Source organism: Rhineura floridana, chromosome 20 (assembly GCF_030035675.1).
Source record: "Rhineura floridana isolate rRhiFlo1 chromosome 20, rRhiFlo1.hap2, whole genome shotgun sequence".
In the NCBI taxonomy this organism is placed as follows: domain Eukaryota; kingdom Metazoa; phylum Chordata; class Lepidosauria; order Squamata; family Rhineuridae; genus Rhineura; species Rhineura floridana.
Genome location: NC_084499.1, coordinates 1,599,502 through 1,622,498, shown reverse-complemented (window position 1 = coordinate 1,622,498; position 22,997 = coordinate 1,599,502). Strand labels below are relative to the sequence as shown.

Here is a 22,997-nt window from a genome sequence, read left to right as displayed (position 1 = left end):
GGAGGCGGATGCTGTGCAGCTCCAGCAGGGGCTAAATCCACTCCTGGACAGCAGCAAAACCTCTCTTGCAAAGCCAGCTTGTGGGGACAGCGCAACACACAAGTGCCATTTGCCATTCTTGTTTGCCCCCCTTGCCTGCTTCCCTGGGAGGCCACTGCTACTTGCAAGGCAAGGGATCCCTTCCCTTCTCCTTACCCCTACCCTTTCACAGCAGAGAAAGCACTGAGGCAGCAACAACACAGCACCCCTTCCCTGGGCTGAACAGTACGGAGAGATCCTTGCGCCGCGGGCTGCTCCGTGGCCCTTCGAGGTTAGCAGAGCCAAGAGGAACAGATGGCGTGTCCAAAAGAAAGAAGCAAGCCGTGGCACCACCAGGAGGGGAGAAGAGGGCTGTAGCCAGGGCCTTCAGGGTCATTTCAGAGCCCCGCTCTGAATTTTCAGCTTTCATTAATCCGCAGCAAAATCCTAGCCCTTTGGCGTGGGGAGACACTAGACAAAACATGCACATCTAGTGAGCCACTGAGGAGATTCCTCAAAAGGCAACATGCTCCCTCCTCCTCCTCCTCCTGCTCCAGTCTTCTGGCCAATGATCACTAAGACTCTGTGTGCTTCTTCAAGTGGTATAAAACGACATGTGTTATGAGCAGAGGACAATTAAGAAAACATTAGCATTGCCAGGCTACTGACACTCTGCTAGGCTTCCCACACTCCTTGGGCACAAAACGTCTGGCAACAGGCCTGAACATGGCAGAGGCCCACAGAATATGTGCAGGGCAGAGGACAGCAGGTGCCAGACTAGTGGTGCTCTTGACATTCTGCAGGCCTGGCTCAATGCCACCTGCCCTCCCAACTAAGGCTGGGCTCAAGAGGCTGCTTCCCACTGAACCCTTCAAGAGGGTATGCAATGGATCCACAATGGGAGCGACTGCAAGGGCTTTATCACCAGAACCAGGCCACAGACCCGCCTAGCCCTGGGCTGCTTACTCTGGCTGCCAGTTCAGGGACACTCCCCCTGCCCTGCCCCCCCTGTAGTTTGGGCCTAAACTGCAGCCTTCAGCCTGCAAAGCAGGTGTTGCACCACTGAGCTATTTCCCTTCTTTCTAAAGAGGGAGTTACTCAATGTGGGACATGCCATTTCCAGCGAGACACGTGGTTCTCTGCACTGCCTCAATTCCATTAAGATGGCATGGGGGGGGGAAGAGACCTATCACAAGCTGCAGACTGCAAAGGTTAATGGGGGAGGGTGATGTGTGGGCACGCCCACATTCACACATGGAGGAGGGAAGGGAAAGAATGAATATGAGTATGTACCTTGCTGGGACTTTCCAGCCTCCCACTTACATATCTGAAACCTGCCAAAACTCATCTCCCACGCTACTGATGTTAATCTGCCGCAGCAGCTACAACAAGCAGAGGCCGTTTTCCTTGGATCTTTGGTCTGACCCAGCAAAGCTCTTCTTGTGTCCTTTTAGATTTTATCTTCATTGTTTTTAGATTTTTAATGCCTACCTATTGTATGCCTATGTTGTACATCGCCCAGAGTGGCTGGGCAGCCAGCCAGATGGGCGACTAATAAATCCAATAAATAAATAAATAAATTTCCCAATACCACTGGCTCCCCAGAGGGGATCGGGATTGGGATCGGACACTCCCCCTAATTTTTACTACTCCTATTAAGAGGAACCTAGACTCAGGGAGGGCACCACCCTCACCAAAGGAGAGCATTCTGGTTCTGCGGTGATGATCTCCTGAGGGATAGCCATGGTAGCGCGTTGCAGCAAACCAACAGGAAATCTTGTGGAAATGTGTCAGTCTAAGATGCCACAAGACTCTTATTTGTTTTATTCCAATAGACGTGGGGAAAGGGGGGGACAAAGGCAGGCTTTAAATGCTGGAAACAAAACGAAACAAAAATGAAACCACACACAAAGCGCTGAAGATCCCTTCCCTGTCTATTGAGCATCCTGCCTGACCTAGGAGGTTTCACCATCTGGTGTCCCCTCATTTATAAGCTGCTATCAACATTTCATCAGGGCGAGACATTTGCACAGGTCAACGCCAGGGCTTACAGAGCTCCATCCAGGCACTGCTGATTGGCTTGTTGAGCCAAGGACACAAAAGAGGGTGGCTGTTACCAGGTAGAGGAAAGGGTGACTCTTTGGAAATTCCCACAGCCCCCCAAGGTCCAGGGCAGGGGGCTGGCATAAATCCAGCTGTGGCACTTCAGGAGATTATGAATGGCTCTCCGCAGCTGCTTTTTGGGGCTTTGAGACAACCGAGAATGGCAAGACCGGGCTTTTGTTTTTCAGACGCAATCGCTCAAGGGAAAGCAACAAGGAAGAAACCAGAGCATGGGCAGACTTGGCAGCTCGTGAGGTGGGGGGCTGCTTCCCTCCCCTCCCCTCCCCTCCCCCGTGTCAGAGGACAAGACAAGAACAGCCACACAAGGCTTGATCTCTGGATCTGAGGACGGACACAGACAGAGACAGAAGTGCTTTTCCCTTGCACAACTCAACAGCCTCTCGAGCTGAATAATAAACAAATATTTTAGGGACTTTCCAGGAGGCCCTGCCTGTGAAGGGCTCGGCCAGGGACTTTCCAAGCTGGAAGCCGTGACGCTCAAAAATATGAAGCGTGTCCCTGACTGCAACAGCCTGGCTCCGCTGGTGAATTTACTCCCAATCCTGATTACACCACTTGAACTGGGCCCTTCCTTGCTGGTCCTGTTGCTCCCACCTGAGCCATTCCCACTCTCCACAGATCGCCACCCAGGAAGGAGCCCTAAAGACATACAACCACCCCTGCATTGGTCCATCGCACCTGCTCCTGTTCATTCTGACTGACAGCAGTCTCCTAAAGGGAAGAGCACAGGCCTAGCACGCAAAAGGACCCTGGTTTGGTCCCAGGTAAAAAAGATTCCACAGCTGGTATGGCACAGTGGGGAGGAGAGCCTGGCTGGGAGTCCAGAGCCTGTGAGTTCAAATCCCCGCTCGTGTCTCCTGGGCGTCAAGGACCAGCTAAAGATCACCCCACAGGGAGTGGCTCAGGGGTTACGTGCCCTGCCACCTGTGCAGCCGTGGGCAAGCTGCAGAGTCCCAAGGAGCCCAGTTGCCCCCCAGCTGGCAGTTGCGGACGAGGAAGGGGCTGGCTTATGCAGCTGTGGCAAGCTGAGCAGGCCCTGGCCAGCTGGGGAGGACTAGCCTCAGAGGGAGGCAATGGTCAACCCCCTCTGAATACTCTTACCATGAAAACCCCATTCATACGGTCGCCATAAGTAGGGATCAACTTGAAGGCAGGCCATTTCCATTTTGAGAGCCAGTGTGGCACAGTGGTGAGTGTTGGACTATGACCTGGGAGACCAGGGTTTGAATCCCCACACAGCCATGAAGCTCATTGGGTGACCTTGGGCCAGTCACTGCCTCTTAGCCTCAGAGGAAGACAATGGTAAGCCCTTTCTGAATACTGCCATGAAACCTCTAAGTCAGGATCAACCTGAAGGCAGCCCATTTCCATTTCAAAAAAGATTCCAGGGAAAGCCACTGCTAGTCGGGGTAGAGCAGCCTTCCCCAAGCGACGGCCCCCTCCAGAGATTTTGGACAACGACTCCCACTGGGGGGGGGGCGGACACCAGGTTGGGGAAGGCTGGTGCAGACAGTACTCGGCTAGGCAGACCAGTGGTCTGACTCAGAATAAATGAGGAAGCTGTCCACGTTCCTTGCCTGTCACGCGGTGCCTGGGCACAAGCTAAGACCCTAAGCACGAGCTCCAGTCTCTCCCCAACGGAGGATGCCAAGCCACTGGAAGCAGCTTTAGAAACAGAGGCGGCTGCTGCCTTATATCAAGTCAGGCCATTGGTGCATCTAGCTCAGTACTGCCTACACTGACTGGCAGCAGTGGCTCTCCAGGGCGCTCCCTCCCGGCCCTACCTGGAGATGCCCGGGGCCAAACAAGAGACTTCTGCACTCAAGGCAGAATCTTCCCCTTTCTCAGACACTGACCCAGAAGGCAGAACATAAAGGACCTGGGAGAGTCTAGTCATCTCAAGACACAAGGAAGAAATTCAAAAGAGGAAAATATGTTTGCGACAGTCAAAAACAGCTCTTGAGGCTGCACTGCAACCCCTCACCCCTAAAATAGTAAATCATTATTATTAATAATTTAATTTATACTCCGCCCTTCCTGCCAAAGGACCTCACAGTTTCAAAACTCATCAACAAAACAATTTAACCACAAAAAGAAAGCATTTTAAAAAACAGAGACAAAAACATTCTAAAAAATAGTTAACAGATAAAAATATTATTCATCTAGCGATCTCCAGATTGCCAGAAACAGTCTCCTTCAGCCATTAAATGCCCTGGGTAAACAGTTCCTCTTAGAAGTCAATAGTGACAGAGAAAGACGCATGTCACCAGGGAGGACATTCCACAAAGGGGGAGGGGAGCCATCACTGAATAGGACCCGAGAGGGTTGACACTGAGGTACTTCATTAGGTACTTGAGTCCAAAGCCATTTGGGGCTTTCCATGCTAGTACTGACACCGTGAATTGGGCTTGGTAGCTCACTGGCAACCAGCTCACTGGAAGTGACGTATGGATAACCAGCCAAATGGGCGACTAATAAATTCAATAAATAAATAAATAAATGGCCCCATCGGGCTTCCGCACTTACCAGCCTAGCAGCCGCATTCCACACTAACTGCAGCCTCCAGTCTGTCTTCAAAGACAGCCCCACACAGACTGCATTACAGTAGTCCAGGCAAGGAGTCACCTGAGCATGGACAACCGAGGCCAGGCTGTCCAGGAACAGCCACAGCTCAGCAGAAGCACCCCTAGCCACCAAAGCCACCTGGGATTCTAGTGACTAGTTGGAATCCAGGAGTGCTCCCAGACTAGGATCCAGTTCCCCTCCCAAAACAGGCCATACACCAAATTCCCAGACCCGGAAACCACCCACCCAGGACTTCTACCTTATCAGGATTCAGCCTATTGGCCCCCATCCTGCCCATCACTGCCTCCGGACACCTGTCCCAACACCTTCACAGCCTCTGCTGGTTCAGGTGGGACGGACACACAGAGCTGCTTGTCATCACTGAGGACACCTTGCTCCAAACCCATGGATGGCAGCTCCCACCAGTGTCACATGGATGCTAAACAGCACGGGAGACAGCATGGACCCTCGTGGGAGCCACAGCCCAAACGCCATGGAGCCGAGCAACCCTGCAGGTAGGAGCGGGACAGCTGCAGTGGGCTACCTCCAGTGCCCACCAGCCACTCCAGAAGACCACCATGGTCAATGATGTCAAAAGCCACCGAGAGATGAAGGAGAACCAACAGGGCCGCATTGCCTGGCTCTCTCCCAATAAGGTAAACATTCATAAACTCCTAACACCAGAAGCCTCATGATTACACAACAACAAAAAGAAGCTGAGGAGGGGGGTTCGCATGCGCAGCGGACAAGATTGCGCCCATTAGCCACGCTTCACCAGGATGTGCAGCCAGAGGAGGTCACACATTCGGCATCAGTAAGAAAAGGCTGTGCAGTCAGAGGACTCTTCCTCGGGACTGAGCCACAGTTCTCAATGGTGAGGGCAGAACTGTCTGTCTATACGGAGCCCTCTCACAAAGCCGGCTTGCTGACATGGAGGGTGTACCCAGCAGGCACAATCCTGCTCCCACCTTAGCAAGAGTAGGACAAAATATACAGCTCAGATGTACTAAGAAAGAAAGGAAAAAAGGATTCCACACCGCGCCAACCGAAACAGGTGCCAAGAGCAGCGGAATTCCATAACCTGCCCACTGTACAACCTGCAGATTGTGCTAATTAAAAAGACATGCAGGGCATCTATTTCATATCAAGGGTCCTCCTTCTACTAGTCCTCAAGAGCAGCACAGCGCTGAATAACAAAACCCCACCAATTGGCATCCAGAACTCTTATTCAGTCCCTCCTCTTGCTTCTGATATTTCGCCGGACATCATCCAATTATTTTTAAGCGTGCCGTTTGCTTCTGTAGGGGGTAGAAGCTTGTTCCTTAATGGAAGCAGAGATTTTCAGACAGTCAAATCCTGCGCCCAGGACCACATCCTGTGCTTTTTCTACACACCCACATTAGTAGGGCAGTCCCAGCCCTGGCTCTGGCATTCAGACCAAGAGGGAAGTTCCCCTCCAGGCTTTGACGGATGAGAGAAGCCAGTTTCCAAGATTTTGCCTTTATTTATTTATTTATTTATTTATTGCACTTGTATACCGCCCGATAGCTGAAGCTCTCTGGGTGGTTTACAGCAATCAAAAACATTAAAACAAATATACAATTTAAAACACATAATTTTAAAAACAATTTAAAACACAATTTTAAAATTTAAAACAATATAAACAATTTAAAACATTAAGCATCAACAGTTATAAAGAGAGAGGAGCACCAGTCTAGTCTCACTCGGATCTTTACCTCATATTCCTTGAGCGTCCCTTTCCACGTACAGCCCTTGTGGATGCAGATAGCTGGCAGACTCTCCACTTCCCGTCGGGCCGCATTGTCTGGGAAAGCCTCAAAAGGGGGGGGGGAGAAATGTTACACCTACAGACATATTGAATTTTAAGTAGCACGAGGAACAGTTTTCTTATACAGACAACAATCTGGCAGGGGGGGAGAGAACAGCTCCTAATTCCCTCAAAATCCACCCCCCCCAAAGGTATGTTGCACAGGTGACTGAGCCGGCTCCTGCCCATTGCAGACTGGAGAAGAGAGAGACAACAGTAAGAGAGCCTCTTTTATCTAGGGCTGTGGAGTCAGTACACCAAACCTTTGACTCTGACTCCTCTATTTTTCTACTGTCCGACTCCAACTCCACCCAAAATTGCTTCCACAGCCCTGGAAGGGGCTGTAAATGTCTTTTTAAATTGGAAGCTCTCGTAGGAGCATTTTTATCGCTGCCTGAATATGCGCTGATCTTGGCATCACAGCATTTGTCTTCATCTGGGTCCTGTGTCATACACTGACACACAAAATGTTTTCCATCTTGAGTTATGGTTAAATGCTCAAATACAGCTGACTTCATGGGAAGCTTCTTTGACATTTTGAATTTATATTTTAAAAAATTTGTCAATCAACATTTATTTTGAAGCCGGAGTCGGTACATTTCTACCGACTCCGACTCCACCCAAAATTGCTTCTGACTCCGACTCCACAGTCCTGCTTTTATTGCTTACAACCAGTGAGCAGGCAAAGTCCAAAAGCTTTTATCGGGGGGGGGAGTTGTCAAGGGGTGCCACTGTTCTACTCTAGCCTACTGGAATGAGGGAAATGGGAGGAAGGGCAGGATATTAATTTGATAAATAAACAAACTAACTTCCTTGCCAGGCTGCCTGCAAACCCTTCCTTGGGGAAAGGACACCAGCTGAATGCCCACCCTGACCCTGACATCCCCACCAGGTCTCCGGTTCAAGGTCTGCTCTAAGGGTAAGAGCTGAAATTTTGGGAAACAAGATCAGAACAGTTGGCCCAGCAAGGCATTTGCCAGCAGCCTCTGTTCCCTCAAGGTGTTGACATAGGAGCACACAGACTAAAAGTGCAAGACAGGAATGTCCTTGTATAAATCTCATATCGGGCACAAACTTGCTAAGAGGTTTCAAAAGCAGCTTCCACTCTACAAGCCTCTTGCCATCTGTAAAATGAGAACTTGGCCAGAACACCTCACAGGGCTCTTGTGCGGGTAAAAGGTGGAGAGAGAGAGAGAGAGAGAGAGAGAGAGAGAGAGAGAGAGAGAGAGAGAGAGACCACGTTTGCTGCCCAGAGCACGTTGAAAGAACAGCAGAATAAGTGTATATTAAATGTAGAGCAAGTCCTTTGAGGGCTTGGAGATTGGTTGCATCACTCATCTGCAGTGATGAGAGGAAGACCCTCTCCTTCATGATCAGTTCTTCAGCACGTCTTTACTTACAGAGCCAGTTTCCAAAATTGAAACACCTTCTTCGTATATCCCTTCTTGAATACAGGCTGCACACTTCTGGGGCCCCGAGCTGACAAGGGAAGCAAAGCAGACGAAAGCGATCAAACGCAGAATGCTTCAGGATGGACGTCAAAGTCAGCTACAGAGTGAGGCCAATGAAATACAGACAGGGCCCAATGTGTTTTAAAGTTTGTTTTTATGATGTTTTAAAGTTTTTAGTGCTTTTGTTTGCTGCCCTGGGCTCCTGCCGGGAGGAAGGGCGGGGTATAAATCAAATAATAAAATAAATAAAATAAAGGATAACAGGGTCACACTCCCCTTGTCCTTTCCCGCTAAAGGTCATCCATCATGGCGACCAAGGCCAATTCAGTCCAATAACCAGGCCTGAACCCAGATTGGAATGGGTCAAGATAATCTGTTTCATCCAAGAGTACTTGCACTTACTATGCCACAACCCTCTCAATCACCTTCCCTAAAAAGGGGTATTTGTGACCAGGCAGCAGTTGTCAGAAACCAATGGGTTCAGGGTGGGCTTTTTCAGGAGTGGTCAGATCACTGCCTGTTTCCCTCCCGCAATGATGCGTTGACCACACCCTGGGTCCACTCAGTCAAACCCCCTTGGCAAGCTTTCATAAGCCAAGAAGGGCAAGGGTCGAGAAGACACGTTGCTGGCTGCACCGTCGCAAGCACCTTGTCCATATCATCAGGCCACATCAACTGAAACCGATCCCAAGAAGTTGCAACATAGAGATGTAAGAAACAAAGAAGCTGCCTCAGGTTTTCAACAGGAGTTTGAAAGTGGCCAGTTGGATTCTTTCAGTTCAAGCTGAACTGCATCCGGACAGCCAGGTTGAGAAGTTTTTTGTGAAATGGAAGCGAGTTGCTTCTTCTGTTATCAGTTTATCCAGCCACCAGAATGACTAACACAGGAACATGAAACAAATAGACTAGTAACTTCTTTGCAAAGTTATTAGCTGCATGACATTTTTGTTCTGCAGGGAAAGGGGCGAAGTAAGAAAACAGAAACATTCACTGACACACAGACGTGCTGGTGGCTGCCTCTGCTTCGGCCAGTCCTTGGGAGCCAGTTTCTTGGTTAGCTCTGTGATTAAAATGGAGGCAAAGGGAAGCCTTCCCAAGGACCAGGCCTTGCCCTAGGAGCACACCACACAGCTGCTTTCCCATACTGAAATATTTCTCAACTAGCAAGCCCAATCCCCAGGTCTAGTTCACACATACAGCTGGCCAAGCGATAAACCTGTTTCTGGGTTGTACCACTTCGGACTGCCTAAGGGAAATTCAACAGGGGAACACTTCCACATGGAAAAACAGGGATCCACATGGAAAATTAATACATCAGGGAAGAGGGTTCTAGGCCTAGCTTCCTTCCCAGTAAATTAGTCTTCTGTATGCAAGGAATCTTTTTCAATGCAGGGCCATTTAGTCATACACGCCCCGCCTGGTGCCTGAAGCGGTCTGGTGTACCCCCTCACCTATGAGCGTGCCTATGCGCATACCAAGCCTTGCCTTTATCCAAAGCAAAAAGAAGATACCTTATAATTTTCTTCAAGCAGTAGGAGCAATAGCGATGACCACATTGGGCTTGAAATGGCCGCCTCAAAATATTCCTGCACTCTGAACACAGGTATTTGCCCTCTAATTCGGTGCCCAAGATCTCCTTTGGAAACCCAGGCTGGTTTGCATCGAGAGAGCCGGGGGGAGTCGAGTTTACTGCTGCCATGTGAACCAGGACATCGACGAGGCCTTCACGACCCTGGAAGAAAGAGAAACACTTTAGGTCCACACCTAAGATCCTTTTTTAAAAAAAGGTTGTGTCTGCAATTAACATCAAGCATCTCCCCACACCACACATTGAGCTTAGGGGCCTGCAGAGTTTGGCCTACAACTAGTGGCGTGTTTCGGCAACTGTGGCCAAGAGTGAGCTCAAGACCTTGCCTCACGCTCTGCAGTGCTGCAGTCACCCACCACCATGGCTGTACTAATACACTGAATGACAGGCTTGCATCCAGAGGCGTGTGGGAATAGTCTGAAGCAAACTAGGCTCCAAAGTTCAGCTGTTTAGCTGTAATGGTCTAAAAAGCTGACCCCATTTCTCAAAGGACGCACTTGCAGGGCTGGATGTAGAAAGCTATGAGGTAACGCAACGCGCAAACAGCTTAGCGTATCACCAGATACACACAACATTGTGGGAAAGGCACCCACACTCCCAGCCAAACAGGGACTGCGAGAAAATAGCAAGTACGATTCATGGCAAGATCAGAGCAAGATCCATCAGTCTACAATGACACCATCAATAGCAGCCTGCCACAAAAGCAGGGCACAAAGGTGATGCGACATCCCCAGCTGTGACATCCAGAGGCAGATTGCACTTGTATGTGGAGGCTTGCCTTATCTGTTATTGCTAATAGCTACCACTAGCAGCCTCTGTCACTTCTTGTCAATTCTACTTTGTGCCCAAAGAAAGCTTCTCCTTCCCTGCAAAGGGATCGTGAAGCAGCTTCCAGCCTGCTTTGTCAACAGTATCCCAATCTTGTCTGGCCTGAACTGGCCTGATCTAGCTGCAGAGCTGGGCTTACATTCTTTTGATTGGTCAAGGTGCACCTCTTCGCCAAGAGGCCTTTCGCTGAGTGGATGTCCTCCCTCCTCCTGCACAGCTGTTCTGTTAACTGTGTTATTGGTCAGTTCTGTGGTTTTACTTTATTTTTTTAACATAATCTGTACTTGTTTTGATTGTGGTATTTGTGTTACATGCCCTGGGACCCTTCTGTGATGTGTGGGCTATAAGTTGAGATAATTAAAAAATAAATTTCTTATTTTAAAGAAAAAAATTGACCCTATGGCTTTGCAAAGATTTTTTCAAATTGTCTGGATGTCTGTATCAGAATTCCAGTATGATTTTCTTTTTCTGAAGAAGCATGAGGACTAAATATTTGGTCACTGGCAAAGACAAAAATGTTGAAATGCATTGTGGCCATTAAGATTTTAGGAGCACTTGTTTTTAATTTGCAACAGCCTATAAGTGGAATAAAGAAATGCCTGCCTTATATTTATATATGCTGTTCATTTTATTCTATGGAAAATTTAAAATATTTGTTTATACAATTTATAATTGGATGTTTTACCTTAACTCTGTTCTTTTCAAGTTGTATTTGGTTAAGGGTAATGAAATGTTTTTCTTTTCTGGGTTACAAATCAACCATAAAATAATCATTCAGACTAAACTTGGAAAGGAACACCAACTTATTCAGTGCCCAGCACTGGCCAGGAACCAAAATATTTTGGGTAGCTTACCAAGAAAGCAGTTAGTGGGAGAACAAGCAGGGCTGTCTCCTGTGCTTTCCACAGCCTAGGATCCTGGGTACAAATAGCATGACCGTACAAATAGCTGTGTTCTTAATCTTCCAGCAGAGCTGGAGCTCAGTGGCACAGCACCTGCTCTGCATATAAAAATATCCCAAATTCAATCCTTGGCATGTCCAATCAAAGCTTGTGTAGTTGACTGAGGGGGCAGAAACAAACATCTTGTGAATTTCAGGTTTTATTTGCTTTTTAAGCATGCTTCTAGCGCTCCGTGTTTTGCCCTGGTCCTGGTGTCTGACCACAGCTCTCTTGCTGATGTAGAGGCACCCACACATGCACACTTCCCCCTTCCTGTGCAATACAGGTGCACAACAACAAAGGTGCCGCCTGGGCTCCTGGTGGGAGGAGGGGCGGGTGGTGGCCAAACAGTTACAGACATACTTGGAGGAAGCAGATTATCTAGATCCATTCCAATTGGGCTTCCGGACTGGACATGGAACTGAAACAGCCTTGGTCGCCCTGGTGGATGATATGAGGAGGGCGTTGGATAGGGGAGAATATACATTCCTCGTCCTCCTGGATCTCTCAGCGGCTTTTGATACCGTCAACCACGGTATCCTTTTGGATCGCCTGGGGGGAATGGGAATAGGGGGCACTGTTTTATGGTGGCTCCGTTCCTATCTCTCAGATAGACATCAACAGGTGACATTGGGGAATAAGGTTTCAGACCCTTGGCCTCTCAATTGTGGAGTGCCACAGGGATCTATCCTCTCCCCCATGCTATTTAACATCTATGTAAAGCCGCTGGGAGCCATCATCAGGAGATTTGGGCTGCAGTGTCACCAATATGCGGATGACACTCAGCTCTATCTCTCGTTTAAGTCCTCACCAGAGTTGGCTGTGGAGACCGTGTCCAAGTGCCTGGATTCCGTCAGTGAATGGATGGGAAGGAATAGACTGAAGCTGAACCCTGACAAGACCGAGGTGTTGCTTGTGGGGGATAAGAGAAGGTTGGGAGATATAGACCTGGTGTTCAATGGGGTAAAATTGCCCCTGAAAGACCAGGTCCGCAGCCTTGGGGTCATTCTTGACTCCCAGCTGTCCATGGAGGCTCAGGTTTCAGCAGTGAGCCGGGCGGCTTGGTATCAATTACATCTGATACGGAGGCTGCAACCCTACCTTCCTGTCCATCTGCTCCCACGGGTGATACATGCCCTGGTCTCCTCTCGCTTAGACTACTGTAATGCGCTCTACGTGGGGTTACCCCTGAAGACGGTCCGGAAATTACAGCTGATACAGAATGCGGTGGCGCGCCTTATTAAGAACAGCCGCCGCCGCGATCACATCATCCCGGTATTAATAGATCTACACTGGTTACCAGTTGTTTACCGGGCCCAATTCAAGTTGTTGGTATTGACCTTTAAAGCCCTATACGGTTCCGGCCCAGTTTATCTGAAGGAGCGCCTCCAGCATCACCAACTATGCCGCGTGACAAGATCAGCCACACAAGACCTTCTCTCGGTCCCACCAGTTAAAACAGCTAGGCTGGTACGGACCAGAGAGAGGGCATTTTCGATTGTGGCCCCCACCCTCTGGAACTCCCTTCCTCTCAATCTTCGCCACACCCCCTCCCTGATAGGTTTCCGCCGGGCCTTGAAGACCTGGCTATTCAGGCAGGTCTATGGGGTCGCCGGGGGGCAAGTCAGTTTTTAATGTTATTTAGTTTAATGCTGTTTTTTTTTTTTTTTTGTAATTCGGATTTGATATTGTATTCTGTTGTGGTAATGTACGTCGCCTAGAGTGGCTGTTTGGTCGGCCAGATAGGCGACTCACAAAGGAAATGTTATTATATTATTATTATTATAAATCAAACAACAAACAAGGCACTAAACTAAGTAATGCTAGGAGTAGAAAAATCTCTTTCCATTGTGCTGGGATCCAGTTTTAAGAAACGAAGCATCAATTTGTTTTTAACACATAATCAGCTAACATGGGGATAGGGAGAAATGGAAAGAAGCAGGTACCAGCACCAAATTTTTAGGTGCCTAAGCAAACAGGTGGAAGGGGGGGGCTCAACTCTGAGCAAGAGTGTGGTTATACTCTAGTGGTCACACCCTAGAGCACACACTTTTCATGTAGACAGTTGAGGATTAAATCCCTTGGATGTTTAGCTAAAAATCTCAAGTAGCAACGCTCTGCCCAAAAGAGTCACTGCTAAAGAAATGAGTCTGTACTAGGACAATGGCCTGACGAGGTAAAAGGTTCATGTGCTTATAACAAAACTCTTCACATGTCGTCCCACTGGTGGTTCCCATTGCAGGCATCAATATGGCACAGACAACCCTTGCAGCACAACAGCAAGAAGCCATACCGGAAACCAGGGTTCCCTCCAACAGGTGCATGTGCCCGCCTACAGCTGCTGCTATTCCAAACGCTTTGCTGTTCAGAAGCCTTTGAACACTACAAATGCACTGTCTCAAGTTGCGTCTCGACTATCTTTTGCTAATATTATTAGGGAGGTTTTTAGCTTACAAGACAAAGTTCTATGAAATTCAGCAGTTTGCATGCTGCTACGACAGAGGACAGCCACAACAGAAGATGCTGCTTTATCTATTCTGTCTCCATGGCCACAACCACCATCGCCCCAGCCAGCCAAGAATCAGCTGCCTTCCCAATCCACATTATGGAAGAATTCTGCATAACTCAGAAGCTTACACACTACATTGTTAAGACCGGGCCCAGTAAGAACCATTTGGATTAGAGAAACTGAAGACAATACTCTTCAATTTACATTCAATAACTAAGGAGAAGAGCCTCTCACCTTGTTGGGTCTTGACAATGGAGTTCAGTTTTCAAATACCCAGAAATCACTAACTGGATTTTGAAATGTAATTTCTTGTTCACTCTCTACTAGAATGACATTCGTTAGCAAACACCAAAAAAGGAGGGCGACTCAATCCATTTCCCAGCCAAATGATTTACCAGCATTAGACAATACTGAAAGGATATGAAACAAGACTGAATCATGAAGGATTACATGAAAATTAGCAAGATATACAAGGAAAAGATTTACTGAACAAGTACAGAATATCACCCTTTGGCCATCTCACACATGCCCTCAATATACAGATATATAATCTGGATTTTTCAGGGAACATGGCTACCATATCTCCATATTCCTTCTCCAGGAAACAAAAAAAGGAATTCTTTGTATAAAGTTACTGTGAATAGCACAAGTCATAAAAAAGCAATACTAGAAATAACGGAATCCTTATTGCAACCTTTCCCTGAGTAAGCAATTTCAGCATTTAACACTGTGGGGGTGTTAAAACATAACCTTTACAGGTTGGGAGATTCAGGATGTGATGATTTCCCTTGGGGGAGGGGGACTTATTTTTATGTCTTTCCCCCACAGAGAGATAGATGAGATAAAGATTATGTTAGGTTATCTTTAAAGAAAGCTATTCTGTTCTTTTAAGGTACTAATAAATATTACTGCAGTAGCAAATAACCACAGGTACTTCTACTATATAGCAATATAGTTATTCTAGAAGCAACTTTAAAAAAGGAATTATGCCAGGCCTATAGTGGGGGCATAGAGTCAAGCCTCAACCCTAAATTCACAAAGGAAATTGAGGATGAGGGAAAATGCCCTACCTGAAAAAATGGGGCAAGGGGGGAGCCCACTTTGTAGTACGAGATGAACACTGTTACGTGATAGGTATTGATCGGCAAAACACACAAGAGAAAAATGCTACTCAAATTAATGGGCTATATAAAAACAGCAAAGTGCACATTAATACATTCACTATGTTGCGCAGTTATTTATTTATTTATTAAATTTATATCCTGCCCTTCCTCCAGAAGGACCCCAGAGCGGCAAACAAGCGATAAAACACTTAAAACATCTTAAAAACAGAACACCTTTAAAATATTTGATGTTCACTTTAATTTTGTATACATATAATGAAAGTAATCTGCACATTATAGAAAAATGGTGAGGGTGAATGCCTAGTGAGCCAATTATTTGAAATCCAAGCAAAGTTAAGTGCCTGAAAACCCCAGCAAATTTAGTGGCTGAAATTTAAGAACACACTCAAGTACTCATTTCAAATCAATTAAACTTTTATGTTTAATTAATTAATAACTTAAACTTATAAGCACTGGATCACACCCTTTATATACAATTAATGCAAATCTAGTTGTATGCATATCTCACTTGGAACTTTACTTCTTTAATTATGTAATGGCACCAATCCAGCTAAAAGTATTCAGAAGTCCCAAAGAAAGCAGTTAAGGCGTCCATAGATCATGACTAACCTATTTCATTTGGTTTCAATGAGAATTAAGGCATTGGGATATATATGCTGAATCAGGAAATAGATTAAAAAGCAAGAATGCAATCCTATACATTTACCTAGGAGAAAGTCAGGTACAAGCGTCATTGAGTTCAATGGGACTAAGCAATAGTAGACCCAATAAATAAATGGACTTGACTAACTTGTCCATTGATATCAATGGGTCAGGTACAATCCTACATCTTTAAAAAAAAAGAACTCAGCCTGTTCCATTTGGTTTCAAAGGCATTTTTATACTGGTCAGGATAAGACTCTCTCTTTCTTCCTTTCCCAATCTAATTTATAGTCCCAGTGAGTTAGCCCCTTGAAATATAATAGGTTACCTGTGGCCCAGCAAAACCCAACTGCTTTCATGGACAAGATTTGCTCTCTTTTTTAGACAGTAACAAAACATGCATGTTGACCAACAGATATACAAATTTATGTTTTATAAATACAGTATATATATGTCACAACGTTTAAATTCTAACACACTGGCGGGGAGAACAGAGCAAGCAGCATGCCAGCCACATAACTTACTGTACACACACACAAAGATTGTCATCTGGTATCTGCAGTTTCATTTTTTGGAAATACCTGGGAGGTTTTTTTTTAATAAAGCCACTGGCTTGATCAACCTTCCAGTTTTTTATTTTAGTCACTGGGCTAGTTATGAAGATTGGGGTGCAATTCTATGCCTGCTGTGTGGCTACTCATGTGCAAACACAGAAAGAAGCTATAAACCAATTCACACTAACTTCAACTCTCATTATCTGAGGGAACGGCAGACACTTTTCTAACGGAACCATGCGCAGATCACTTCTATATAAACAAATGGTACTACTTAAAGCAGAGGGATCACTCTTCCCCTACCCCCAACATGTTTCCATATTGGGTTTGCCATGGCAGAGAAGCAACACTATTTAGAAAACACAATGATGAATCATGTGGCACCTTAAAAGACTTTCTGTTCGTTGGGGAGTATTTATACCTTGCCTACTAAATGCCTACTGACCCTCCGTGGTGCAGAGTGGTAAGCAGCGGTAATACAGCCGAAGCTCTGCTCATGGCCGGAGTTCAATTCCAATGGAAGAAGGAAGTCGAATCTCCCGTAAAAGGGGTCGAGGCCCACTCAGCCTTCCATCTATCCGTGGTCGGTAAAATGAGTCCCCGGCATATGCTGGGGGGTAAAGAAAGGCTGGGGAAGGAACTGGCAATCCCACCCCATATATACGGTCTGCCTAATAAATGTCGCAAGACGTCACCCTAAGAGTCAGAAACGACTCGCACTATAAGTGCGGAGACACCTTTACCTTTTACTAAATGAAGTTCTCATGGTAGCTTACTACATATTTAAAACAAATAGACATTAGTATGACAGTGGCAAGGGCAAGCCAAAGGAATATATAAAAGTTTCCTCGCAAGTTATCCAATTTCCCAACTGCCACTCTGCACTCTCAGCCACTTAATAAAATAATAATAATAATAATAATAATAATAATAATAATAATAATAATAATAATAATAATAATAATAATAATAATAAACTTTATTTCTACCCTGCCCTTTTTCCAATAGGACTCAGAGCGGCTTACAACTAAAAAACAACACCATTAAAACATACAGAAATATACAATTAAAAATAGAATTAAACTATGAGAAAAAATTAAAACCATAAAACATACGTTAAAAACAGCGGACAATTTAAAATAATAAAATCATATACTATAGTCACTAATCCTATGACACTTAATCCTGGTCGTTCTCTTAATACGTTAATAATTAAAGATATAAAGAACTAGACAGCTTGTAACATTAAAGTTTTCCTTATTCTATTACGAGAGTCAGTGTGGTGTAGTGGTTAGACTGCTCGACTACGACCTGGGAGACCAGGGTTCGAATTCCCACACAGCCATGAAGCTGACTGGGTGACTTTGGGCCAGTCACTGCCTCTCAGCCTCAGAGGAAGGCAATCGTAAACCACCTCTGAATACCGCTTACCACGAAAGTGCTGTTCATAGGGTCGCCATAAGTTAGAATCGACTTGAGGGAAGTCCATTTCCATTTTTTATTCTATTCAGGGAGGGGAAACTTTTTCAGCTTGAGGGTCCCATTCCCACTTAGGCAGCCTTCCAGGGGCCACATAATAGTGTTTGCCAGGGCCAGAGGAAAAGGTGGGTGGAGCAACAAATGCAAGTTCTACCTTTGTACCTTAGGCTGGTTTCTACACACTCTTTCATCCAGGCATGCAAGTCATTAGGAGAGCTGAAGGCCGCATTCCAGCCAGCCAAAAACACTCAAGGAGGGTGCAAAGCAGGGCCAGCGAACGGTGTGGCCTGGGGAGAGGGAAAGGCCCTTCTCCGTGGTGGCCCCAAATTATGGAATGATCTCATTCAACAGGTACGCCTAGCGCCAACGCTTATCTTTTCGGCGCCAGGTCAAGACTTTCCTCTTCTCCCAGGCATTTTCGCATGTGTTTTCAAATTACTTTTTAAAAATATGTTTAAATTTGTATATTTGTTTTTAATTGTTGTAAACCACACAGAGAGCTTCGGCTATGGAGCGGTATATAATTGCAATAAATAATAATAATAATGTTTAGAGACGAGCAGGTTCACTAAGGCTTAGCACGGGCCACAATACACGTGTCGGGTTTTTTCCAGGGCTGTTTCTGCGACCGACAGGCTGAAGGGGTTTTCTGGCCCTGTGGAAGCTGCTGCGCTTGCTATGCGGACCTTAGGACCGGCGGAATCACACCGTGAAAGGGAAGCCGGGTTAAGCGATTCCACAGAGATTTTCCACGAGAGACCCTTCAGGTGGGGGTCAGTTCTGTGGGGTAGCACCTACCTCTCCCCCACCCAACCCCTAAGGAGGTGGGGAAGGAGGGCTACGTCACGTCCCACCCACCTATCTACCCACCCAAGGAGACTCTCCCCCACTCACCGGCAGCCCGCGTCCGCCCGCCCCAGCGCAGACCGGAAGCACCCTGGTAAGTCCCTCCTCCTTCCGCCCCCTTCTCCTCAGCGCTTCCGCCACCGCCGCTCCTTCTCTCATCGCGCTCGAGCCCAACTAGAAGAAGCCAAGCCGCTGCCACGAGCGGCAGCCAGGAGCCCCGCCCACGCGGCCACGCCTACCAGGCCTCGTCCACTCACCGCCTTTTAAAGCGGGGAGCGGGTAGGGCCTATGCCGGGAATCTAGCAGGTGCTGCCCTCTTTTCCCCACGCCCTTCACACTTTTACTTCTTCGGCCCTTCCCTCTCATACGCTCCCTCCGCGGCTCTCGGTAGGCCACGCCCCCTCGAGGTTTAAAAGGGTGGGGCGTTGGCGGCGGCGCGGCGGGGGCGTGGCCTGGGCGGCCGTTGGCGGCGGCGGCGGCGCGCGGAAGGGAAAAGAGAGGCTGCTTTGGTCCCTCCCCCGATCTCCTCAGTCGAGCGCCGCGCACGCGCTGCTTCCCTCCCAGTTAAACCGACGTGTCTATCTTGTTACATATATGTGATTCAAGAAGGGGCCTCATTTTGAAATGAGTTATTAAAATACAGTACATGGGGGCGGAATTTTTTTTTAAAGCCAGTTTTTCCCCTGGTAAAAATTAAATTGGGGAGGTGGGTTTTTATTTATTTATTGATGTCATAGAACAAATTAAACCAGGACTATCACTAGAAGCTAAAATGATGAAACTGAGGTCATCATACTTTGGACACGTCATGAGAAGACATGATTCACTAGACAAGACGATAATGCTGGGGAAAACAGCAGGGAGTAGAAAAAGAGGAAGGCCAAACAAGAGATGGATTGATTCCATAAAGGAAGCCACAGACCTGAACTTACAAGATCCAAACAGGGTGGTGCATGACAGATGCTCCTGGAGGTCACTGATTCATAGGGTTGCCATAAGTCCTAATAAACTTGAAGGCACATAACATTTATTTATTTGATTTATATCCCGTCTTTCCTCCCAACAGGAGCCCAGGGCAGCAAACAAAAGCACTAAAAACACTAAAACATAACATATGGGATATGTTATGTAGGAGCAGCCCCAAAGAGCCCCACTCCCACCACAGACGCCAGTCTGGATGTGCCTCACTTTTCCTGAAGAGAAACTGCTGTGGAGGCCCCGGAGTGGTCACGGGCACAGCTCCGTGTTTGTCGGGTTCCTCCAAACAACGAGCGCTTCTGGTACAACTTGCCCCTCCACATAAGCATGAGTGCTTCATGGGAGGTTGCTGCACTGTGTGGTGTTGCTTTCCCACCCAAGTGTCTTGACACGACTTACCGTGTAAGAATAGAAGTAACAAGAAACATCAAAACCAAATGTAAGAAGAAGAATGACACAGGAGCCTTAAATAGTCACCCCTGGTGAAAGGCTGAGCACAAAAAGACACCCAAGACACCCCTCATTAGCCTTCATGAACAAAAATGTGTTTCCCTGGCACCTCAGAACAGGCTATGAGGGCCCTGGCATGCCTCCCTGGGAAGAGCATTCCACAACCAAAGAGCCACCACTGAGGCGGCCCATTAAAATGTGGCTACCCTCTGCACCACCCTTGAAGGGACCACACAGAGAAGGACCTCAGATAATGAATGCAGGGGCTAAGTTGGCTCATGGGGGTAAAGAGGGTCCTTGAGATATTGGGGGTCATGAGACACGTAAGGCTTTATAGGTCAAAACCAGCACTTTGAATTGAGCCCAGTGCCATTACTGGTGTTACATGTCTTTCCATGGTAGGCAGTCTGGCCGGTGAATTCAGCTACAATTTGTAAACCCTCTTCAAGGGCAGAATGTGATGTTCCTGTATTAATGTATATATGGTAAGTGCTGTTTGTATAGAAGATATGTGGTAAGTGGAATGAAAGAGGAGGGGGGAGTAAATGATGATTGGCTGAGTGTTTGGATGGCTGAGAGTATAAATGGAAGGATGACAGTTGAATCTGGGTGGACGTGAGTGGGTTGTTTTGGTGGAGTTGGGAGGTGGGTGTGAGTTGGTGTATGTCAGGAGAGTGTGGAGAAGGAGGGAGGTGGAGTTCGGATTAGTAATGTCAAATATCACAGTAATAGGTGAAACCATAAGCTTGTAGATCATTATCAAAGTTATCTTGTTGTTAATGTCATTTAATAAAAACTATTTTGGTTTACCAAAGGCCTGATCCTTGGCTGGGGTTTCACAGACCAGAAGGGAGGGTAAGGTAATGACCAAGGCTGAAGGGAAACAGTAACAAATGGTGGCAGCGGTGAAGAGGAGATTATAACATTCATAAGTATCTAGAGCAACCCTGAGTTATGAGTTATCTGCAGTGATACAAGGGGGTTGGGAACAGCATAGGCACGCAGTCACAAATATAACCGGATAGGGAGACTCAGGCAAGGTCTCTGGAAACATTGGTTGTAGAACGTGACTGGTGGTGCTGCCTAGCAGGGGGATCTATTGAGATCTGTGCTAGAGTGGAGAGAGAAACCATAAAAAAAGGACAGTCCGGACTGGTGGAGTCCCTGGTGGTGCCTAGTGAAAGGCAGTAGCCACGAGCAGGTAGGAACCTGACAGGGAGAGCCAGGGAAGGGCATCACACAAACCCACACACAGCACATAGCAGTAATCTAGCCTAGTGGATACTACAGCGTAGACAACACAAGTTAGGCTACAGCTAAATATCAGTCTTATTATTAGATATAAGAGTTGCTTGTTACTCAAAAGTCTCCAAGTGACTGACAACAATGTTAAAAACGACAAATATATCGTAATATAACACAAAACCCCCACACAGCCACAGGAAGCTTCAGCACCTATTAGTCAACATCACATCAGTCTATCAAATGCCTGGGAAAAGCGTATGTCTTTAGCTGGCACCTAAAAGATATCAGACCTTGCTGGGGCATATATTCTACAGATGGAGAACTTAAAAGGCCCTCTCCCTTGTCACCACCCTCTGAGCCTCCCTCACAGGGGGGAGCTGGAGAAGGGCCTCAGAAGAAGATCCAAGGGTCTGGACAGGTTCCTACCAGGAGAGGTGGTCCAAAAGATATTGGGGTCCTGAGCCATAAAGAGCTTTATAGATCAAACCAGCCCTTTTAATTGGACTCCGAAGCGCACAGGCAGCCAGTGTAACTGGAACAGGATTGGTGTTATATGCTGTTTGCCTTGAGCCCACCAACAATCAGGTAGCTGCATTCTGCACTAATTGAAGCTTCCCAGAGGCACCCCATATGAAGTGTATTGCAATAATCCAACCTTGAGTTTACCAGAGCATAGGTTACTGTAGCCAGGTTATCCCTGTCCAGATAAGGTCGCAGTTGGACAAGACCTCAGTATTAACGTTTCAAAAAATAGAAATGGATATCTCCACCCCACCCCAAAAACACAAACCTCCTATCATTTATCTCAATGATACTAAGAGCTGATAAAAGTTTGCTCTTGCACACTAATGGTGATTTTTTTATACGAGTGCACACACACAAGTACAGAAATAACAGGTACACACTCCCAGAATGAATAAGGGGTAGCAGAGATTCTTTCTCGCATGCAGGAGGCCACAGGTTCAATCCCCAATGGCATCTCCAGTTAGGGCTGGGAAAGGCTCCTGGAGAGCCCTGCAAGTCAGTGCTGTTGACAATACTGAATTAGGTGGACCAAGGATCTGGCCCTCTGTAAGGCAGCTTCCTAAATTCCTGTGTTGATAGTGGAGGATGAGGAAGGAGGAGTTGAAGGTAGAGACAAAAGCCATAGCCCAGAAACATTTCATCAAGCCCAGGAAGCAGCTGAGTATCAAGGGCTATCAATGGCTACTAGCCGTGATGGCTGTGCTGTGCCACCCTAGTCAGAGGCAGTATGCTTCTGAAAACCAGTTGCCGGAAGCCTCAGGAGGGGAGAGAGTTCTTGCACTCGGGTCCTGCTTGCGGGCTTCCCCCAGGCACCTGGCTGGCCACTGTGAGAACAGGATGCTGGATTAGATGGGCCACTGGCCTGATCCAGCAGGCTCTTCTTATGTTCTTATGTTCTTAATATCTATGACTCAAAACGCAGGAATGTGTGAAAGCTAACATGCAAAAAACCCAGATCAGAATAATCCATTTGGGAGATAAAGCTAAACCCGTCTCTCTCAGTTAATGGTGCCTTTAGTAACGCACATACACTCTGTCCATCTCTCTTTCTCTGTTAATTGTCAGATGTAAAAACAGTTAACAGATCTTGCTTCAGATAAACTGAATAGGGAAACAACTAAATACCTTACAGCACAATCCTGTACATATTTACTCAGAAGTGTGTTCAGTGGGACTGAGGTTACGCATAGCTAGGCTAAACTTGGACTTGGGCTTTAATTTATATGCTTCCTTTTCAGAAAGGGGCATACGTTCAAGGCAGCTGAAATATACATGATATACAACAAAAGCAATACATAAGCA

At 46.8% G+C, this 22,997-nt stretch overlaps 1 protein-coding gene and 1 long non-coding RNA gene across 7 annotated transcripts in view; one reads left to right on the top strand and one right to left on the bottom strand.

Annotated features, from left to right (window-relative positions):
- The window catches only part of TRAF2 (TNF receptor associated factor 2), a 40,298-nt gene that overhangs the window by 15,134 nt on the left and 2,167 nt on the right, over positions 1 to 22,997 (bottom strand). For 2 of the 6 annotated variants that reach the window (XM_061604300.1, XM_061604302.1), the window contains exons 2-4: positions 9,498 to 9,718; positions 7,936 to 8,014; positions 6,444 to 6,542 (exon numbers count right to left, since the gene is read on the bottom strand). In XM_061604300.1, coding sequence (XP_061460284.1) covers positions 6,444 to 6,542; positions 7,936 to 8,014; positions 9,498 to 9,718 — 399 coding nt within the window. Of the gene's footprint in view, positions 1 to 6,443; positions 6,543 to 7,935; positions 8,015 to 9,497; positions 9,719 to 17,603; positions 17,719 to 18,545; positions 18,745 to 22,997 lie in introns of those variants that run through there. The other 4 variants (XM_061604299.1, XM_061604303.1, XM_061604301.1 and 1 more) reach the window with 4 other exon arrangements.
- LOC133373915 (uncharacterized) lies at positions 17,749 to 20,696 on the top strand. The gene is made up of 3 exons (XR_009759772.1): positions 17,749 to 18,002; positions 18,266 to 18,591; positions 19,564 to 20,696. It is a non-coding gene; the product is annotated as an uncharacterized LOC133373915 (long non-coding RNA).